The sequence below is a fragment of the Prunus avium genome, chromosome 2 (assembly GCF_965620075.1).
Source record: "Prunus avium chromosome 2, drPruAviu1.hap1.1, whole genome shotgun sequence".
In the NCBI taxonomy this organism is placed as follows: domain Eukaryota; kingdom Viridiplantae; phylum Streptophyta; class Magnoliopsida; order Rosales; family Rosaceae; genus Prunus; species Prunus avium.
In genome coordinates this window covers 178,075-194,129 of record NC_142285.1, presented here as the reverse complement: position 1 = coordinate 194,129, position 16,055 = coordinate 178,075, and the positions used below count along the sequence as shown (strand labels likewise).

The following is a 16,055-nucleotide window of genomic DNA, read 5'->3' as shown; positions in this document are numbered from 1 at the left end:
TGAAGTTTTTTTAATAAATTGTTTGAGTTTTTTAAAAAAAAATATGGGCTCGGCTTGTTTTGAGTTGGTCTGGTTTGTACTTTCTTCATCCTTTCTTTGGTAGACATGCATCATAAATAGCAACATGACAGTAAATTAGTAGTGTTATTACCCTAGACTGGAACATTACAGGGGTAGAGATGGATTATAAATAGGATGTCATAGAAAACTAGCAGTGTTATTATCCTAGACTGGAACATTACAGGGGTAGAGATGCATTAGAAACAGAACATTACAGGGGTAGACATGCATTAGAAACAGAATGCCATAGAAAACTAGCCGTGTTATTACCCTAGACTGGAACGATGTCATAGGAAACTAGCAGTATTATTACCCTAGACTAGAACATTATAGCCATTAATCAACATGATAGTAAAGGTGTGGAACATTATAGTCATTAATCAACAAGACGTTGAAGCTATAGTTTTCGAGACGTTTTTTTTTGTAATGAATTGTTTGGGCTTTTTTATAAAATTGGGTTAGGCTAGTTTTTTGTGTTGGGCTTCTTTTAAGTTGATCAGTGGCAGCCACGTAATTTATAGGAACTTCAACACCAATATCTTGTGCAGTAAATGGATTTTGGGTGTGAATATGAAGTGCAGTCCATGTGGAGTTTTTTTATATAATAATTTCAGCCCTTATTTTGGGTATATTAGTGAAGCTCCTTAAAAAATAATAGTGAAGATTGAAAATGAACTAAGAACATAAATAAAGTTACCCAAGGAAGAATTAAATAGGAAATAAAGAAAATGATTATAGAGATTTAAGTAATTAAGTAACAATTTGAGGGGGAATTGAGTAATGTAAGTACTTATAATGAATAATATAATAACCAATAACATTAAATGGATTAAATAGGAAAGAAATAAATTATATTAAGTAATTAAGTAATTGATCAACAATATAGAACAATAAGTAATTATGTTAATTTCTATTTTGAGAAACAGCTCGCAAGAGTTTTAAATATGAGATTCCATAGGTAATAATCATAAGGTGATGACTTGCGTGGTGGTTAAGTGACTCCAGAACTTGGTATGGAGGGGTTTGAACCCCTGTGTGTGTGAGTTAAGAAGAGATGGGCTTGCATTTGGGCTCTTCAACTTAAATGATTTTAAGCTTTGAAAATAAGGCCTATACGACTAGATTATTTTAAAAAAACTAAACTAAACTAAACTAAACTCGATTGGGATAAGCCTTATCGCCGCGGCTCAGGTGGGAACTCCTTTTTGCGAACCCCTATTTGCTGCTTCATCTCAGCCATCAAAGTAATCTCAACGGCTGGAAAGAAAAAGAGAGCTTACAATAGAAATGGGTACGCTGCAATTCCCCTTAAGGCACGTATCCTGGCACGCCTTTTCAAATCCCGCCTTTTTCCATCCAATCGCGCCTATTTTTTTCGGACTCCCTCTTTTTCCTCTCAGACAAATTCTCCTCTCTCTCTCACCTGTTTATTCTCTCTGTGAGTGGCGATTAGGTTAGGGTTGATAACAGTTACTGTTCACGTTTTTCCCATCTCCTTCACCTCCTCCACGCACATAGTACCCATACACCGACATCGCCTCCCTCAGACATCTATGAATCCCAAGAAAATCTTTAAGTTTTTAGAATTCTAACCTTCAAATATATTTCATAAAATCCTAATTTTAATTTTTTGTGTTCATTCTCTCTCACGACTGCCTTCCTTGCCCGCCAGTGTAGGAGGTAAAGTGAGGGGCCTTGGCTCTGTCTTGGGCCTGTTTCCCTGTTACTTGGATCTGTTACTCTATTTTGCTGTTTCAGTGAGCTTTTGTTGTTGTTTGGGATCGTAAGATGTTTTTCCGTAGACTAGTTTTGGCCTCGACGGCTCTCTTTCTCGCCGGCGCTCTCTTTCTTGATGTCTCTCTCTCTCTCTCTCTCTCTCTCTCTCTCTGGTTCGCTCGGTCTCGCGCTCTCTCTCCATGGGAGCCTCCCTTCCTCCATGGATCCATAGGTAACAACTGTCCTTCCTTCTCTTATTATTATTTTCTATGTTTTTTGAAAATTCAATTTCTATGCCCCTAATTTGATTTAGGGTTAAAATGTTTGGGTATTTAATTGTAAATTATCTGTGAAAATCATTATTTTTTTGTATATATTTTCGGTATTTAATTGTATAATTATCTGTAAATTATGACTGTCAAATTCCCTTGAAGTTCCATTTTTTTGATCAAATTAGGCACTTTTCAGTTCAGTTGTTGGTTTTTTAATGCGAACCTACACTGAGTTTTACCCGTGCAATTTCATCATTCACATTTAGGAAACACTGACTGTCTCTCCATCTCTCTCTCGCCGGCTCTCTCTTTCGACTGGTCTCTCTCGCCGTCAAACCTTCCTCTATTCCATAGGTAACAAATGTCCTTCGTCCTCCTAGAATTATTTTCTATAATTTTTGAAAAATCAATTTATATATCCCTAATTTGATTTAGGGTTAAAATATTTGTGTATTTAATTGTAAATTATATGCGAAATCATTATCTTTTTCTATATATTTTCGATTTACATAGAAATATTAGTGATTATATGTGGATATGCGTTTGTTCCTCAATTGTTTATGAGATTCTAAATCAGATGTCCTGTTGTTTGTGATTTGTTGTTGTAACAAGAGATGAGAATCAGATCTCTTGGTGTTTGTGATGACTTTACCTTCCAATTTCCTACCAACTGTATTATGTTAATGGAAATTACAGAAACCCATTTGATTGAAACTTGGCAACAAAGAGAATGCTCTGTGTAAGTTTCTGAACCAATATTTCTTTTTTGCTTTTTCTCCGTTTCCTTTGTATCTGCCAGGAAATGCATTTAATTATTCACTATCGATGTGACTTGGGCAACAGATGAGATGAATAAGGGCATTTTGTTGATATGGGGCAGTATTATGAGATAAATATGCAATATTTTGCTGATAATTCAAAGCTTAAGAAACATGGCTGTAAGGTGAGAAAACACTATCTCTAACTTAGCACAAAAGTATTGGCAAAATGTGAATTATGCCATTTTTACGTTTTGTTTCTCCATCAATTTGATGACTTTGTATCTGTATTCAGTTTTAAGTTTTAACAGGTTTGACCACCTAAGCTGTCTCCACCACCACCATATCCCTTTAGTTTTCTAATTGTTAATTTAGTTTGTTATGTAATTTTGATATATTGTTCATGTTTGGATAGTGTTTGAGTTTTTCTATTTCTAGTTTAAGCCTCAATCTAAAACTGTGATGTGTACAGGTTTTCTGTTTTCTTAAAAAAATAGAACAGAGACTTTGGCACATCTTTTCTCAAATCGGCTGATTCCTTTGCTGCAATGTATGTCCCTCTCCTTATTGATTGTTTTTTCATAAATTTTATGCTAATTTTTTTGGGTACATGTATGTTTGTGGATACTGGTGATTTTGGATATAAGGTTAACAGTTGATCCTACGTTTCTTTTATTTGTATTGTCACAGAGGTCAAGGCCCTCCTACTGCAAACTCTCCTTCTTTTGGTCCTTCACTTTGAGCTCAAAATGGTTAGCGTGCTCCATTATAGCCTTTAGTACAGTTGGAGTTGGATTAATAAATCTAATGGTTTCTGATGCACTATTGATGGGTTACTGATACAATATTGACAAATTATGCACGTGTTATTACTGATAAAATAGACTAGAGTGATAATCTATTCACCTGTTGTTGACAAATTATTGATGGCTTCTTGGCATTCATAAGTATCCTAAAAGGTAGCTTCAACTATGATGTGTGAAAATAAAATTTTAACTTTGGGAAATTTGAAGTAATAATTGGAGGAAGAGTTGTTGTAAGGGAGAGTAATGGTGGTCAACATAGTAGTATTGGTAGTATAGAAATAAACTTGACTTTGAGAAATTATTTGAAATTTATATGTCAAAATTATATTTTAAGGCTTAAAAGATGAAGGAAATGTGATTAGAAGTTTGTAGGATTTTTTGGTGAATGTGTCTAATTTTGTATGAATTTATTATGATTTTTGGAAGTTAAAGCATTGGAAAATACTAATAAATTAAAGAGAATGACACATGGCAGCGTCAGATTGGTGCATCATCAGAGTTTTTGACATGTGTCAGTATCATGTAGCAATACGTGTCATCACAGGTTCAATTTTGTATCTTAAACTTCAAAAATTCACACAAAAAAATGATGAAAAATCAGAAAAATGCACCAAAAATTTATAGAAACTTATTGATATCTGCCAATGATAACGAGAGCAGTACTGATAGCACCTCCCTTCCAGTTCCTTTACTAGTAAGGGAAGCCATCACCATGGCACATTATCTTCGACTATGATGTGTGAAAATAAAATTTTGAAGTTGGGAAATTTGAAGTAATAATTGGAGAAAGAGTTGTTGTAAGGGAGAGTAATGATGTTCAACATAGTATTATTGTTAGTATAGAACTTTCAGAAATTATTTGAATTTTTTATATTTAAAAATTATATTTTCAACTTAAAAGATAACAAAATGCCACAAGGAATTCATAGGATTTTAACGATTTGACTTTATTGTTTATACATATTTTGTCGTTGTTGTAGCTCATCATCTTTTGAAACAGATGTGGCTGCTTCAGTTGCTGAGAATATGCACCCTACGTAGAAGACGCAGAATAGTGAACGTATTGTGCAGCCTAATCCGACAAAGGCATTTTTGCAAGACTTTGATTTAATGCACGGACCCTGCATTTGAGTAGTTATCGTTACATTTTCACATGATTGTTGAGTTTTAATCAATCGTTTGTGAGACTTTTTTTTTTGGGTCTGAATCGTTTGTGAGACTTATGTATGTTCATATCTGATACTGAAGGTTAATCTAAAATTGACATAAACTAGCCTGTACTTGTGTTGAAGCCATAGTGAATCCATTGGGAAACAGAAAACAGTATCTGTTGAAGCCATAGTGAATCCATTGGGAAACAAATAAACACACTCAAACATGCTCCAAAGTAATTTGAGAAGCTGAAACCATTTTTTGAAGTCGAACGCAGTCAATAGAGTATCAACCGGCATTCTGCTGTGTCAGTCAGTTGTTCCATTATGCTTCATTAAGCTCCAATCTTGGTTATGAAAATTTGGATCTAACAGTTGATGTACATGTGGTGGAGGATTTGCCTCCATTTTTAAGCTTGTAGAAAAAAATGAAAATGCATTTCTAATAGTGTAATACGATGCTCAAAAAATGGAGACACCCAAAGCGGATGGAGACATTCATTCCGTGCTAAGTTGGGAATTCACACCTAAAGCAATAGTTGGGAATCACGCTGTGCTCCATATTAAACAATGTGCTCTCACAAGTTGTTTTCATGCTACAAAACCCTTATCTTGCATTCATGCATGTGTTCTTGGTTCATGGAAAAACTTGGATGCAACAACCATTATGTTCATAGATAATTTTTTTTTTTAAAACACAGAAAATTCCTATGAACATCTTGTGATATTCTCTTCTCCTTAAAGCTCCAAAATGCTAATTCTAAATTATAAAAATACAAATCAATAATAAGAACTCAACTTTGTTCATAGATATAAATCAAAACATTCTTTCACATACACTCTTGTTTCTTTGATCAAATGATTCTCATTCATTTAAATATATGAAATCATAATTTTAGATCTCCATCGAATGTTGTGTCATAAAACACAATAAATTACAAAAACATGACACGTGTTATCATCTTATAAGGCCACACATGAGAAATACTCACAGGGTGCTCTAAAATTCATAATAAAAAATTAAAAATCATAAAAATACACCGAAAATTCATATATTCTCTTCTCCTTAAAGCTCCAAAATTCTAATTTTGAATTATAAAAATACAAGCACAATGATAAAAACTCAACTTTGTTCACAGACAAATCAAAACATTCTATCACATACACTCTTTTTATATGATTTAACTTCTAAAATTCACAATAAATAAATTAAAAATTAGAAAATTACAACAAACATTCAGAATATTATTTAATACCCATCCCAAGTTATTATGTTTTGATAGCATAAAAACACACACATATATATAGCATGAAAAGTTTGTCATATGAAAACGCTTTCCATAATACTCTTTACCCACAAACTCTAACCCTAAACCCCAAACCCTAACCCCTAACCACTAAACTCTACCATTTTAAATCAATTTTAAAGTAAAAAGAAATAGTTAATTGCATGAGATGCCAGGTGGCGGCGTCCCTTGCTGACACGTGGAAGTGGATGGGATGTTGGGATCACCTTTTGCTGACACATGTCATATTTGTTATATTTTAATCATATTTTGTTGTAAAATTGTTTAAAATATAAAAATAAATGAAAAAAATACAAAAAATATACATACATATTTCTCAGCACCAATACTTGTATCCCAAGTCCAAAAAGTGGTTTACAATTGTTTTAAAATTAAAATTTGGGGGTCATCCCTAAATGTGAATGATGCAAATAAAAACATAACTACATTTTGTAAACCCTAAGCTATTGTTTGTTTGATCACATAAGGATCAGATCAAAATTTGAATGCACTGGCGAAATTTGACGTACGTGCTCGAAGAAAATGTCATACCAATCCCGACATTATATTTTGGGAATTTTTTGAATTATAAACGATTTTTAAATCAATTTTGAAGTAAAAAGAAATAGTTAATTGGATGAGATGCCAGGTGGCGGTTTACCTTGCCGACACATGGAAATGGATGGGATGCTAGGCTCTCCTTGTGCTGACATGTGTTACGTTTGTTATATTTTAATCATATTTTGTTGTAAAATTGTTTAAAATATTAAAATAAATGGAAAATTTACCAAAAAAAAAAATACATACATATTTCTCAACATCAATACTTCGTATCCCAAGTCCAAAAAGTGGTTTACAAAGTATTGATCACTACTTTACAACAACTATTCCTCTAATTATTACTTCAAATTTCCCAAAGTCAAAATCTTGTTTTCACACCTCATAGTTTAAGTTTCAAAAATCACAGTCACCATAAATTCTCACAAACTCATTATGACATTTTCTTTATCTTTTAAGCTTTAAAATATAATTTTTACACATAAAAAAATTCAAATAGTTTATCAAAGTTTCAATTTTCTTCCTCTTGCAGCACCACATGTCATCATATGTTTTTTTTTTTGTTTAACTGACAAAATTCACAAAAAATGATTTTAAAAAACACAGTAAAATTTCTCCCTATATTTTCGAGTATTATTTGAAGATAATCATGTTTTGGAAAGTGTAGAGTGTCATAAATGTAATTTTACTTAATTTTCTCCCTAGATTCTCCTTAGTAAAAATGTAAAGTGTCATAAATGACTCAAAAGATTATCAACAGTTTATCATGTTTTGGAATTTTAATGTACATATAATGTCACAAACACTGATATGATTTGATTTTAATCTCTTGTTGTGCCACGTGTAATATGATTATGATTATATTTGTTTTCATAAAATTCATAATTCCCTTTTTTTTTGTTAGCATATGAAGAATCCTATGACTTATGAGTTGTCATCATGTGAGTTGTCATCATGTGAAACACCAAGACCAAACGTAAGTCCCTACACTTGACCAAACCTTTCCCTCCTTAATTCATGGAGGACACTTTCCCTACACCTTTTCTCCTTGTCTCATGGAATACTTGTTTCATGGAAGACTTTCTCTCCTTGTCTAATGGAGACCTTGTTTCATGGAGGAATCCCAGGTAGAAGTTGTGTAATTAATGTCAGGCAACACTTGTATAAATGTATCATGAGAAATAGAAAGTAATAACAAGAAAGAAAACCAGAAAACATCTTTGTGCTGTTCTCATTCTCGACATTTCTCACTTATTCTGTCGAAACCAGAAACCTTTCTTATGATACCTTTGTGATACTCTCCTGATACTATTTTGACATTTTTTAGGGTGGGGCATGTGCCAGATATATCCCTAAAACCCCACACAAATCTCTCCAACTCCTCATCTTCTCCGCCTTCTTCTTTGCTCTTCGGAAAATCCAATCTTCTAAACAATGTTTTGATACAGTGATGTTGAATATGTGTTGTAGGGTGCATAACGATAACCATAATGATACATAATCCCCATAGACAGCCTGAAATATGCAACAAGCATGATACACAATGATGCCATGATACAAAAGAGTTTCTGAGTGAATATTATCCTGCTTTTAGTGCATACATATCATACAGCTTCAACGCATCCTCAAGGGAATCAAATTCAAGTCCTAGTTTTGGTTTGAACTCCACACTAACTTCCTGTTTCACCTCTGCTTCAGACTCCATTTCACAATTCTTGCAATTTAACCTTGAAAATCATATCATCATCATAATAATATTGCCACATGCGTTTAAAGAGAATTCAAATGTATATTAACCACAATACTATAAACACAGAAATATCAAAATTTCAACAAATATCAAATAGACTATCAAACATTAGTAAATAATCGAGTCTGAAACGAAATAAGCTATGAACCATTAGTGCATGCACGTGCTTCACCTACGAAGCTGTTTGGAGTCACTAGTGAAACCTTAAACAACCTACATCCAAACTAGCGTAAATTATGTCCATATACTCAAATTAACAATTACTGGATATCAGTTACCTCGTAAGTGATTTTGATCTTCAAATTTTCACCAAATATCAAATAGACTATCAAACATTAGTTAATAATGAAGTCTAAAACGAAATAAGCTATGAACCATTAGTGAATACAAATGCTATATCTACGAAGCCTTTTGGAGTTTCTAGTGAAATATTAAACAACCGACATCCAAAATAACGTAAATTATGCAAATATATTTGGTAAAAACAATTCCTCTAGGATACTGAAATTAACAATTACAAGATATTAATTACCTTATAAGTGATTTTGATCTTCAAACTTTCCACAAATATCAAATAGACTATGCAACATTATTAAATAATGGAGTCTGCAACAAAATAATCTATGAACCCATTAGTGAATATAAATGCTACACCTACGAGGTCGTTTGGAGTCTTTAGTGAAACCTTAAACAACCTATATCTAAACTAGCGTAAATTATGACAATATACTTGGTCAAAACATTTTTTCAAGTATATTGAAATTAACAAACACAGGATATCGCTTACCTTGTAACTGATTTTGAGTTTTGAAATTTCAACAAATATAATAATGTCGTCCATTTAGAGCGGAACATCTACCCCAAAAAATTCAACCTTCCTCTCCTCAACGATTCAAACTCAACTCTAGTTTCCCGTTTGCTCCAACACTTTAAACCGACAACTCTAGAACCAGAGGGTCTCAAATCCTCAAGTATTCGAAGTCAACGCCAGTTTCGACTGTGCTCAACGATTCTAACAAGGTGTCACGCTCACTAGTTTTTTGGTAACTAGATGGGTCCTCAAGGCTTCACAAGAGTGCAGAACACAATCATCAAACCAGAAAAATAAAAACAGAAATAAGAAATACAGTGCTACATGTGCTCTTCAAGATAATACCTTGCTTTGTATGCTTTGAATGACCAAACCAGAAAAATGAACAGCTGTTTTGGAGGGGTAGATGTGTTCACTGTTTTTCCAGAAATAGAATATCAAACCAGAAAAAAGAAGAAAACCATGTTCTTTGACAGAGTGACGAAGAGAGACACAAACAGACAAAGAGAACAAACTTTTTTTGGAGGGAGATATTGTGGTCTTCAAGAGCACAATACATCTGTTTTGGAGGGAGGAGGGCGCGTTCTAGTGGAACAGTTTTAGACATGTTCAGTTACAATTGCTTTTGAGCAGCCGTTAGATTTGATCCAACGGTGTTCTCAAGAAGAAGTTTGCAAAAAGAAGTTCCCACCAGAGAATAGCCCTAAGGCTTATAGGGCTGGATGATTTTCTTAGGTGTAAAACTGGCATTGGAACTAGTTGGAACCAGTCCAGTTTGGTTTTTTGACTTTCTGTTGAGTTTTCTATCAATTTTGTGGTCTCGATGCCCACCCCTAGTAAAGTGTACCGTATACTAGCATGGTAAAGCATACCATGTACTAGCATGGTATCAGGTATGTTTATATTTACTAGGAATTGAGATGCAAAAAATTTGAGAACTTATTAATGGAGAAAGTAATGAATTGGTATACGAACTCTAATAAGTAAATGAGCATCTCTAGTAGCAAATTAAAGTTTGTTGACCTATGTGGCACTTTGAAAAGGTTTCTTTATTTTAATAATTTATGCCTCAACGCAAAGGACTCACTAATGTAGTGGTTTGGAGCAATTGCTCTCCCAGAAAAAGGTTGTGAGTTCAAGTCCTAGCATCCGTGTAGTGTGTGTGAGTTTAGTATGTTATAACCCATCTCATAAAAGAAAAGGTGCATGTTTTTAATAGAGTGCTGCTAAACGAACCCTAAAATTAACTGTGTACACCCTAATATTTAAATCAAAATGTAAAATTAACTAAGTACACCCTATTTAATTACCAAAAAATCTTTCGTACACCCTAATACACTCTATCACATAACACCAAACCCATTCTTTTTGGCGTTGGCTACCTCATCACCCTCATCTGGTAAAGGCTGGACCAGGGTTATTGTTGAGAAACCCTTTGGTCGAGATTCAGAATCCTCTGCTGCTTTGACCAAGGCCCTTAAGCAGTACCTAGAAAAGGATCAAATAGTTAGATAGATTTTTTGAACTCGGTTGGTTTTGGTCATGCAATGAATATGGACCATAATCTAATAATAATGTTTTTGTTTTTGTTTTTTTGACAAGACATACCACTATTTGGGCAAGGAGCTTGTGGAAAACCTATTGGTTCTTTGCTTCTCCAACCTTATTTTCGAACCCTTATAGTCAATGCAGTATATAAGAAATGTACAATTAATATTCTTTGAAGAATTTGGCACAGACGTGGAGGGTACTTTTCTTTCCTTAGTAGGCATAACCCTTTTATGGGGTCGGAAGTTAGACATGAATTTCTAATCTTTCCTAAACTTTGAATATGGTGAGTAAGGTGTATTTATTAAAATTATATTTGTTTCATATTTCAATATATCCTTTTTGGTAATTTTATATTAGGGTAAATTAGTAATTCATTAAATAGTTTGGTAATAGAGTGTACTCAGTTAATTTTAGTGTTCGTTTAGCAGCACTCTTTTAATATTTTCAAGGTAGATTTTGTTTTTCCAAAGTAAAATTAAATGTTTTGAAGCCAAAGTCTGAAGAGAGAGAAATAGGTTGCACCTTTGATGAAAGAGTTTGACAAGGTTTGTTGGAGAGAGTTTTGATGACATGGCTCACCTATTTTAGCATTCCAAAGTTGTTGAAAAAGTTATTGGAAATACTCTGAGAAAACTCTCAGGCAGTATTGTGGCCGAGCGATATTGCAAAAAGCATTCTTCTCAGCTTGGCACTTTTCTCTCGGCCACCATGCATGTATTCAAAACAAATAAAAGTTGCCTTGGTTTTAAGAGAGAAGAAATTTGTTCACTTATTAGATATTTCATATGGTTAATGTGGCTGAATTATAGGTATGGTGGCCGAGATTATTTCAGAGGGCCATCAGTTCATAGTTGTCTACATGTTGGATATATGTGCATGGCTAGCTCTCTCTCCTCAGTGTTGGATATGGAATTGGGGTTGGGTTGTATCCTCTAGGGCTTGCATTTTTTCTCAAACTGACAGTTTATCGAATCGACCATTTTGGGTGTTAGAGAAATTCTACAAAAATATGCACTTTAGGGGATTCAAACCCTTGACCTAAGGGTTGAAATGAGGCCATATTACCACGAATATGTGTTTTAACATTTTGCCCAACCAGTAATTCAGAGAGTGGCACACTAGGGCCAAGTGAGGTTTTGCTTGTGCAATTTGAAGGAGCAGGGGCTGCACCTTAGAGAGTTTATCAGAGTCTTGAACCGGGTTAAAATCTGGAGATCTAAATAAATTCCACAGCTCCCTTAGCCTATCCACCACAAGACCAAGGACTTCATCAGACCTTCTCAGATCCCAAAGAATCTTCTTTCCTTCTGCACTGGTAAAATTAGCAGAACTTGAGGATTTTGGAGCTGAGGTACTAGGGCCACTCTGGCCTGGAGTTTCAGAAGCTTTTTTCCCAGGAGCATCACCCGTTACACCCACATTCAAGCCTGATTGCTGCTCTGATGTTTGGAGAACTTTTTCATCTTCCACTTTCACCAAATTCACTTAGCCCTATAAATCGAGATTTTTTACCATTGGTGGAAGGCTATTGAACCATCACTTTCCCTTGCCTATGCAAAAGATAAACATTCAATGTTAGTTATAAAGAAAGGGCATGTAAAAGAAAAACAAAGAATAACAACTGAAGACCTAGTCTAGGGTCTGAAAGTTTACGTGAGCTACTGGAATATCAGGCGTTTCAGGCTCCCTTTCCTCTCCAGAAGGCGAATCCACCCTTGTCCTCTTTTCATGTCTTTTTGAAACTACAACATGAATATACACGTTAGTTCGCATAGAGCTTTCCATAGAGTTTTTTGAGTAGGCTCGAAAATAAGCTTTTACCTTCTACTAGAGCCGATTTAGGCTCAATCCCTGAAGCAGGAGCAGCACGAGCCTCATGTTTCCTCTGAAAGGGCTGAGAGGAAGAAGGTGCAGCTATTGTTCCTCTTCCTGCTTCCTCCTCTTCATCTGATGAATCTCCATAAGAAGTTGGAGAAGTCTCTTGATCTGCTGACAAAATTACAAAATCAGCATAATTCAATAGGGAACATTCTGATAGGATCCTTACCATCCTTTTCATGGCAGCCAAGCTTGTCCAGAACGATTTCTGTCAACCACCAAAAATAATCCAAATTGTTAGAATCTTGCACATCAAGTCAAATCAATTGACTATTGGTTGAAGGGTGAGAAATTACCTATCACTTCCAGCCTCTGAAGATGCTTCAGCCTCCTTAGCATGGATGCCTCCTCTTGCTCTGTATCATTCGGGAAAAAGGGCAATCCTTGAAGGTTGTAGCATAAAGAAGCTTAGCAGATTCTGGAAGCCACAAGTAGAGTTTATTTTTCCAGAACTCATGGAAGGCTGAAGTGTAGAGTGGAGTTGGCTTATAGGGAGGCACCTTTACGCTCTTGATTTTGGGAGTCATATTCATCTTCCTCCAGGAACTCCCTTTGTTCACAGAACTATACCTTAGTTCTAGAATCGCCTTGACCATCCCAAATTGTCTGTTGACGAATTGGGGATTACACGCTCCCACCCCATAATGACATTTCTTGTCAGTATGTATCCCGCCAAAGAAAAGGTCCTTGCTGGTCAGGCAAGAGACACCCCTGTTAGCATGGATGATGGCTCTTATTGTGGTCAGGTCTTTCCAATGAGCAAGAGCCTGGTGGATTCCCATATGCGCAAACCAAGGATGATGCAGGCCAGTGAGCGCATCCAGATTTTCTCCTCCCTTTTCTTGCAATCTCTGAAGAAGACGAAGCACTCCTCAGTGCTGACAAGCCTCTTCATGCTAATGGCTAGCGCTGTGGTTGGAATGTCATCTTCAAGAAAGTTCAAAGTTTCGTTCCCAAGCTTAGTGAAATAACATTCTAGCCATATATGTGCCATCCAAACCGAACCACAGACGTTGAGGTCCAGTAGATTGATGGTGATCTGGTGGAGGCAATGATAGAGATAGGCCAGCATAAATGGCCCTGTAGCCACACCCACTTCATTATGCAGAGCTTCTGCCAAGTGCATGTATTTCGGCTTCACTTTCTCTTTAGCATTAGGGAAGATGAACTTATTCATCTAGAAGAGCAGGAACATCATGTGTTCTTGATCCTTACCAGCTATTCCTTAATATGTCATCACATATCCGGAATACGTTCTCAAGCACTACATAATCTCCGTCATTGTGGCCTTCATTGAATTCGCAACCTTACGGTTGTTAGACTCATAATCCCCCATCCACGCTCATTTCACAAGGCCTAAAGCCGAAAAGGGCAACCATGTCTAGAATGGTAGGGGTCATTGGGCTTGGCCCAAAGGCAAAGGTATTAGAAGTGTTGTCCCAATAACACAAGGCAGCACTCAGTAGAGGCGCATTCAACTCAATTTGATGCCTCGATAACATGATGGCATAGTATATCACATTTTGCTTCCATCTGCCCTTATATCTGGGCATTAGTTCATCTACCCATATGTTCTTTAGAGAGGGCCACCTTTGGGTTCGGACCCAATCTATCTAGGTTTGTTGCCCAGGAACCCCAATCTATATCCTCTAAACCGTAAGGAAATGGGGCTCTGACCAGTTGTGTGTCCAAAACCTATAGCATTCCGGCTTGCCATGATGATAGTTTGGACCCAAAAAAGGAGTCCTAGGAGGATTTCTCAAATTTAAGGGAAAATGGGAAGAAAACCTTGCTAAGCTGCCTGCTTGCTCTTGTTCTAATGCAGCTTGCAATTCCTTGGCATTTTCTTCAACACCTTGTCTCGAAATCCAGTCTGGAACGACGGCAGAAACCATTAGAGCTTTCAATTTCTTTGGAGCCATTTTTCATAATTTTTTAGAGAAACTTGAAAAACAAAGTTGCAGCAAGATTAGATTTTTCAAATGAAAGTTTCGTGATGGTTTTTTCAGAAAGAAAAGATGAAGTTCGAAAAAATAAGAAGTTGGAGAGTTTAGGTCAATCGTCCGAAATTAATGCTAGACATGGGCATGTCAGTTGCCTTTTGTCAGTTTGGCTTGTTACTTTCAAAAAAAGTACATTTTTAGGTATGATTTGACTTCTTAAGGACGTGAAGGGGTTAGTTTCAATTAGCTTTAGTCAAGCACATTGAAACTAGGGGGCAATGTTTGTACCATATTTGGAAAATGGACCAAAGTTGATTTACTTTTTAAATATTAAAATTACATTAGACCCAAGCCCAGTTTCATTCTTTCAAAACCAACAAAAAGGGTTTTTGTTTTTATATTTGGGCCATTGATAAGTGCCTTATTTCTTATATTTTTATACCTTTTATTTTTGGTTTTTGTTGGGAAAGTTTATTAAAAAGAGCCTTATTACTTTTAGCTTTTCTGCGCTCTTAGGAGGTTTTTGATGGAAAATCAACTTTTCGGAAGAGTTTCAGTGTAAGGCTAATTGGAGAAGAAAGCTAAGACATTGAAGATCATTGTGTCAAATTTTCATAATTTTCTATACAGTCAATTCTTCAAGAATTGCAAGTCAACACAGCCTAAGTTGTAATCCCGTCAGAATTGTGCTGCTATGGGAGATTGAACATTTGAAGACCTTCCCGATTTTTCTAAATGACGTGTAATATATCTTTGGAAATCTTAGAGATAAAGCTACGTTTATTATATTTTTCCAGATTTTTCTAGGAAGTGGAACGCCAAAGATTTCGTGCAAGTCAGCTGACATGTCTCCTAATCAAAGAAGGATTCTTTCCTAATTTGTTTCCATAATTGTTTATGGTTTTGATTTTGTTTTAGGGGAGTTTTTCCAAACGTTTTGAGATTAGGGGTTTGTTATTTTGCAGTAGGTTGCCCTAGGTCTCTAGAGAAGGGGGTGGAGATTAAAGAGAATAATATAGCTTTGGGCACGCTACCATGTTCCGGGTTTTATTATTTTATTTTATGTCTTTTCTCATTTTTATAACTATGTGTAACTAAATTTCTTTCTAAGGTTTATGATGAAGCCGTGACATGATTATTTACGAAGTATTTTGTTGATTACTATTCAATTATATGCCGTGTTAAATTCTTAATCTTTGTGTAAATTTTATTCTAGGTTTGAAGTCCTATTACTTGATCACCACTAGGAACTTTGCATCTAGATAATTGGATAACTCTAGGAGAGAAATGCCATCCACTAGGTTTATTGGAACTAAGATTAAGAAGAGTAGATAGTTAGGACAGAAACGCCATCCACTAGTCCTACTTCGTTGATTGAATTCTTCTAATCTTAACAGGTTCTTGTATGCTAAATTTTAACACCCTGATAGGGTAGAATTGCATATAAGGATACACGATTTATGACTTGGATAAGCTTACTCCATACTTTAGAAAGAACGAACTTTAACATTGGTA

General features: G+C 35.3%; 1 protein-coding gene and 2 long non-coding RNA genes across 6 annotated transcripts; 1 reads left to right on the top strand and 2 right to left on the bottom strand.

Moving 5' to 3' along the window:
• The first annotated feature begins 1,244 nt into the window (after nt 1-1,244).
• On the top strand, nt 1,245-4,882 carry LOC110763523 (uncharacterized). Of its 4 annotated transcripts, XR_015833372.1 has the most exons (7): nt 1,245-2,008; nt 2,315-2,402; nt 2,661-2,787; nt 2,892-2,991; nt 3,279-3,356; nt 3,497-3,558; nt 4,613-4,882. It is a non-coding gene; the product is annotated as an uncharacterized LOC110763523 (long non-coding RNA). The 4 variants fall into 4 exon arrangements; XR_002527750.2 differs by lacking the exon at nt 2,661-2,787 and having other exon boundaries at nt 2,848-2,991; XR_002527749.2 differs by having other exon boundaries at nt 2,745-2,991.
• A 4,006-nt stretch (nt 4,883-8,888) lies between these two features.
• On the bottom strand, nt 8,889-9,787 carry LOC148296175 (uncharacterized). Its single transcript, XR_015834146.1, has 3 exons — nt 9,514-9,787; nt 9,145-9,422; nt 8,889-8,963 (listed from the first exon to the last, which is right to left on the bottom strand). It is a non-coding gene; the product is annotated as an uncharacterized LOC148296175 (long non-coding RNA).
• Nucleotides 9,788-11,401: 1,614 nt separating this feature from the next.
• LOC110760739 (uncharacterized) lies at nt 11,402-14,273 on the bottom strand. Its single transcript, XM_021963056.2, has 4 exons — nt 12,894-14,273; nt 12,541-12,805; nt 12,373-12,461; nt 11,402-12,269 (listed from the first exon to the last, which is right to left on the bottom strand). The coding sequence occupies exons 2-4, from the start codon at nt 12,776-12,778 to the stop codon at nt 12,228-12,230; spliced, it is 369 nt and encodes a 122-aa protein (XP_021818748.1). The 5' UTR covers nt 12,779-12,805; nt 12,894-14,273; the 3' UTR covers nt 11,402-12,227.
• Between the last annotated feature and the right edge of the window lie 1,782 nt (nt 14,274-16,055).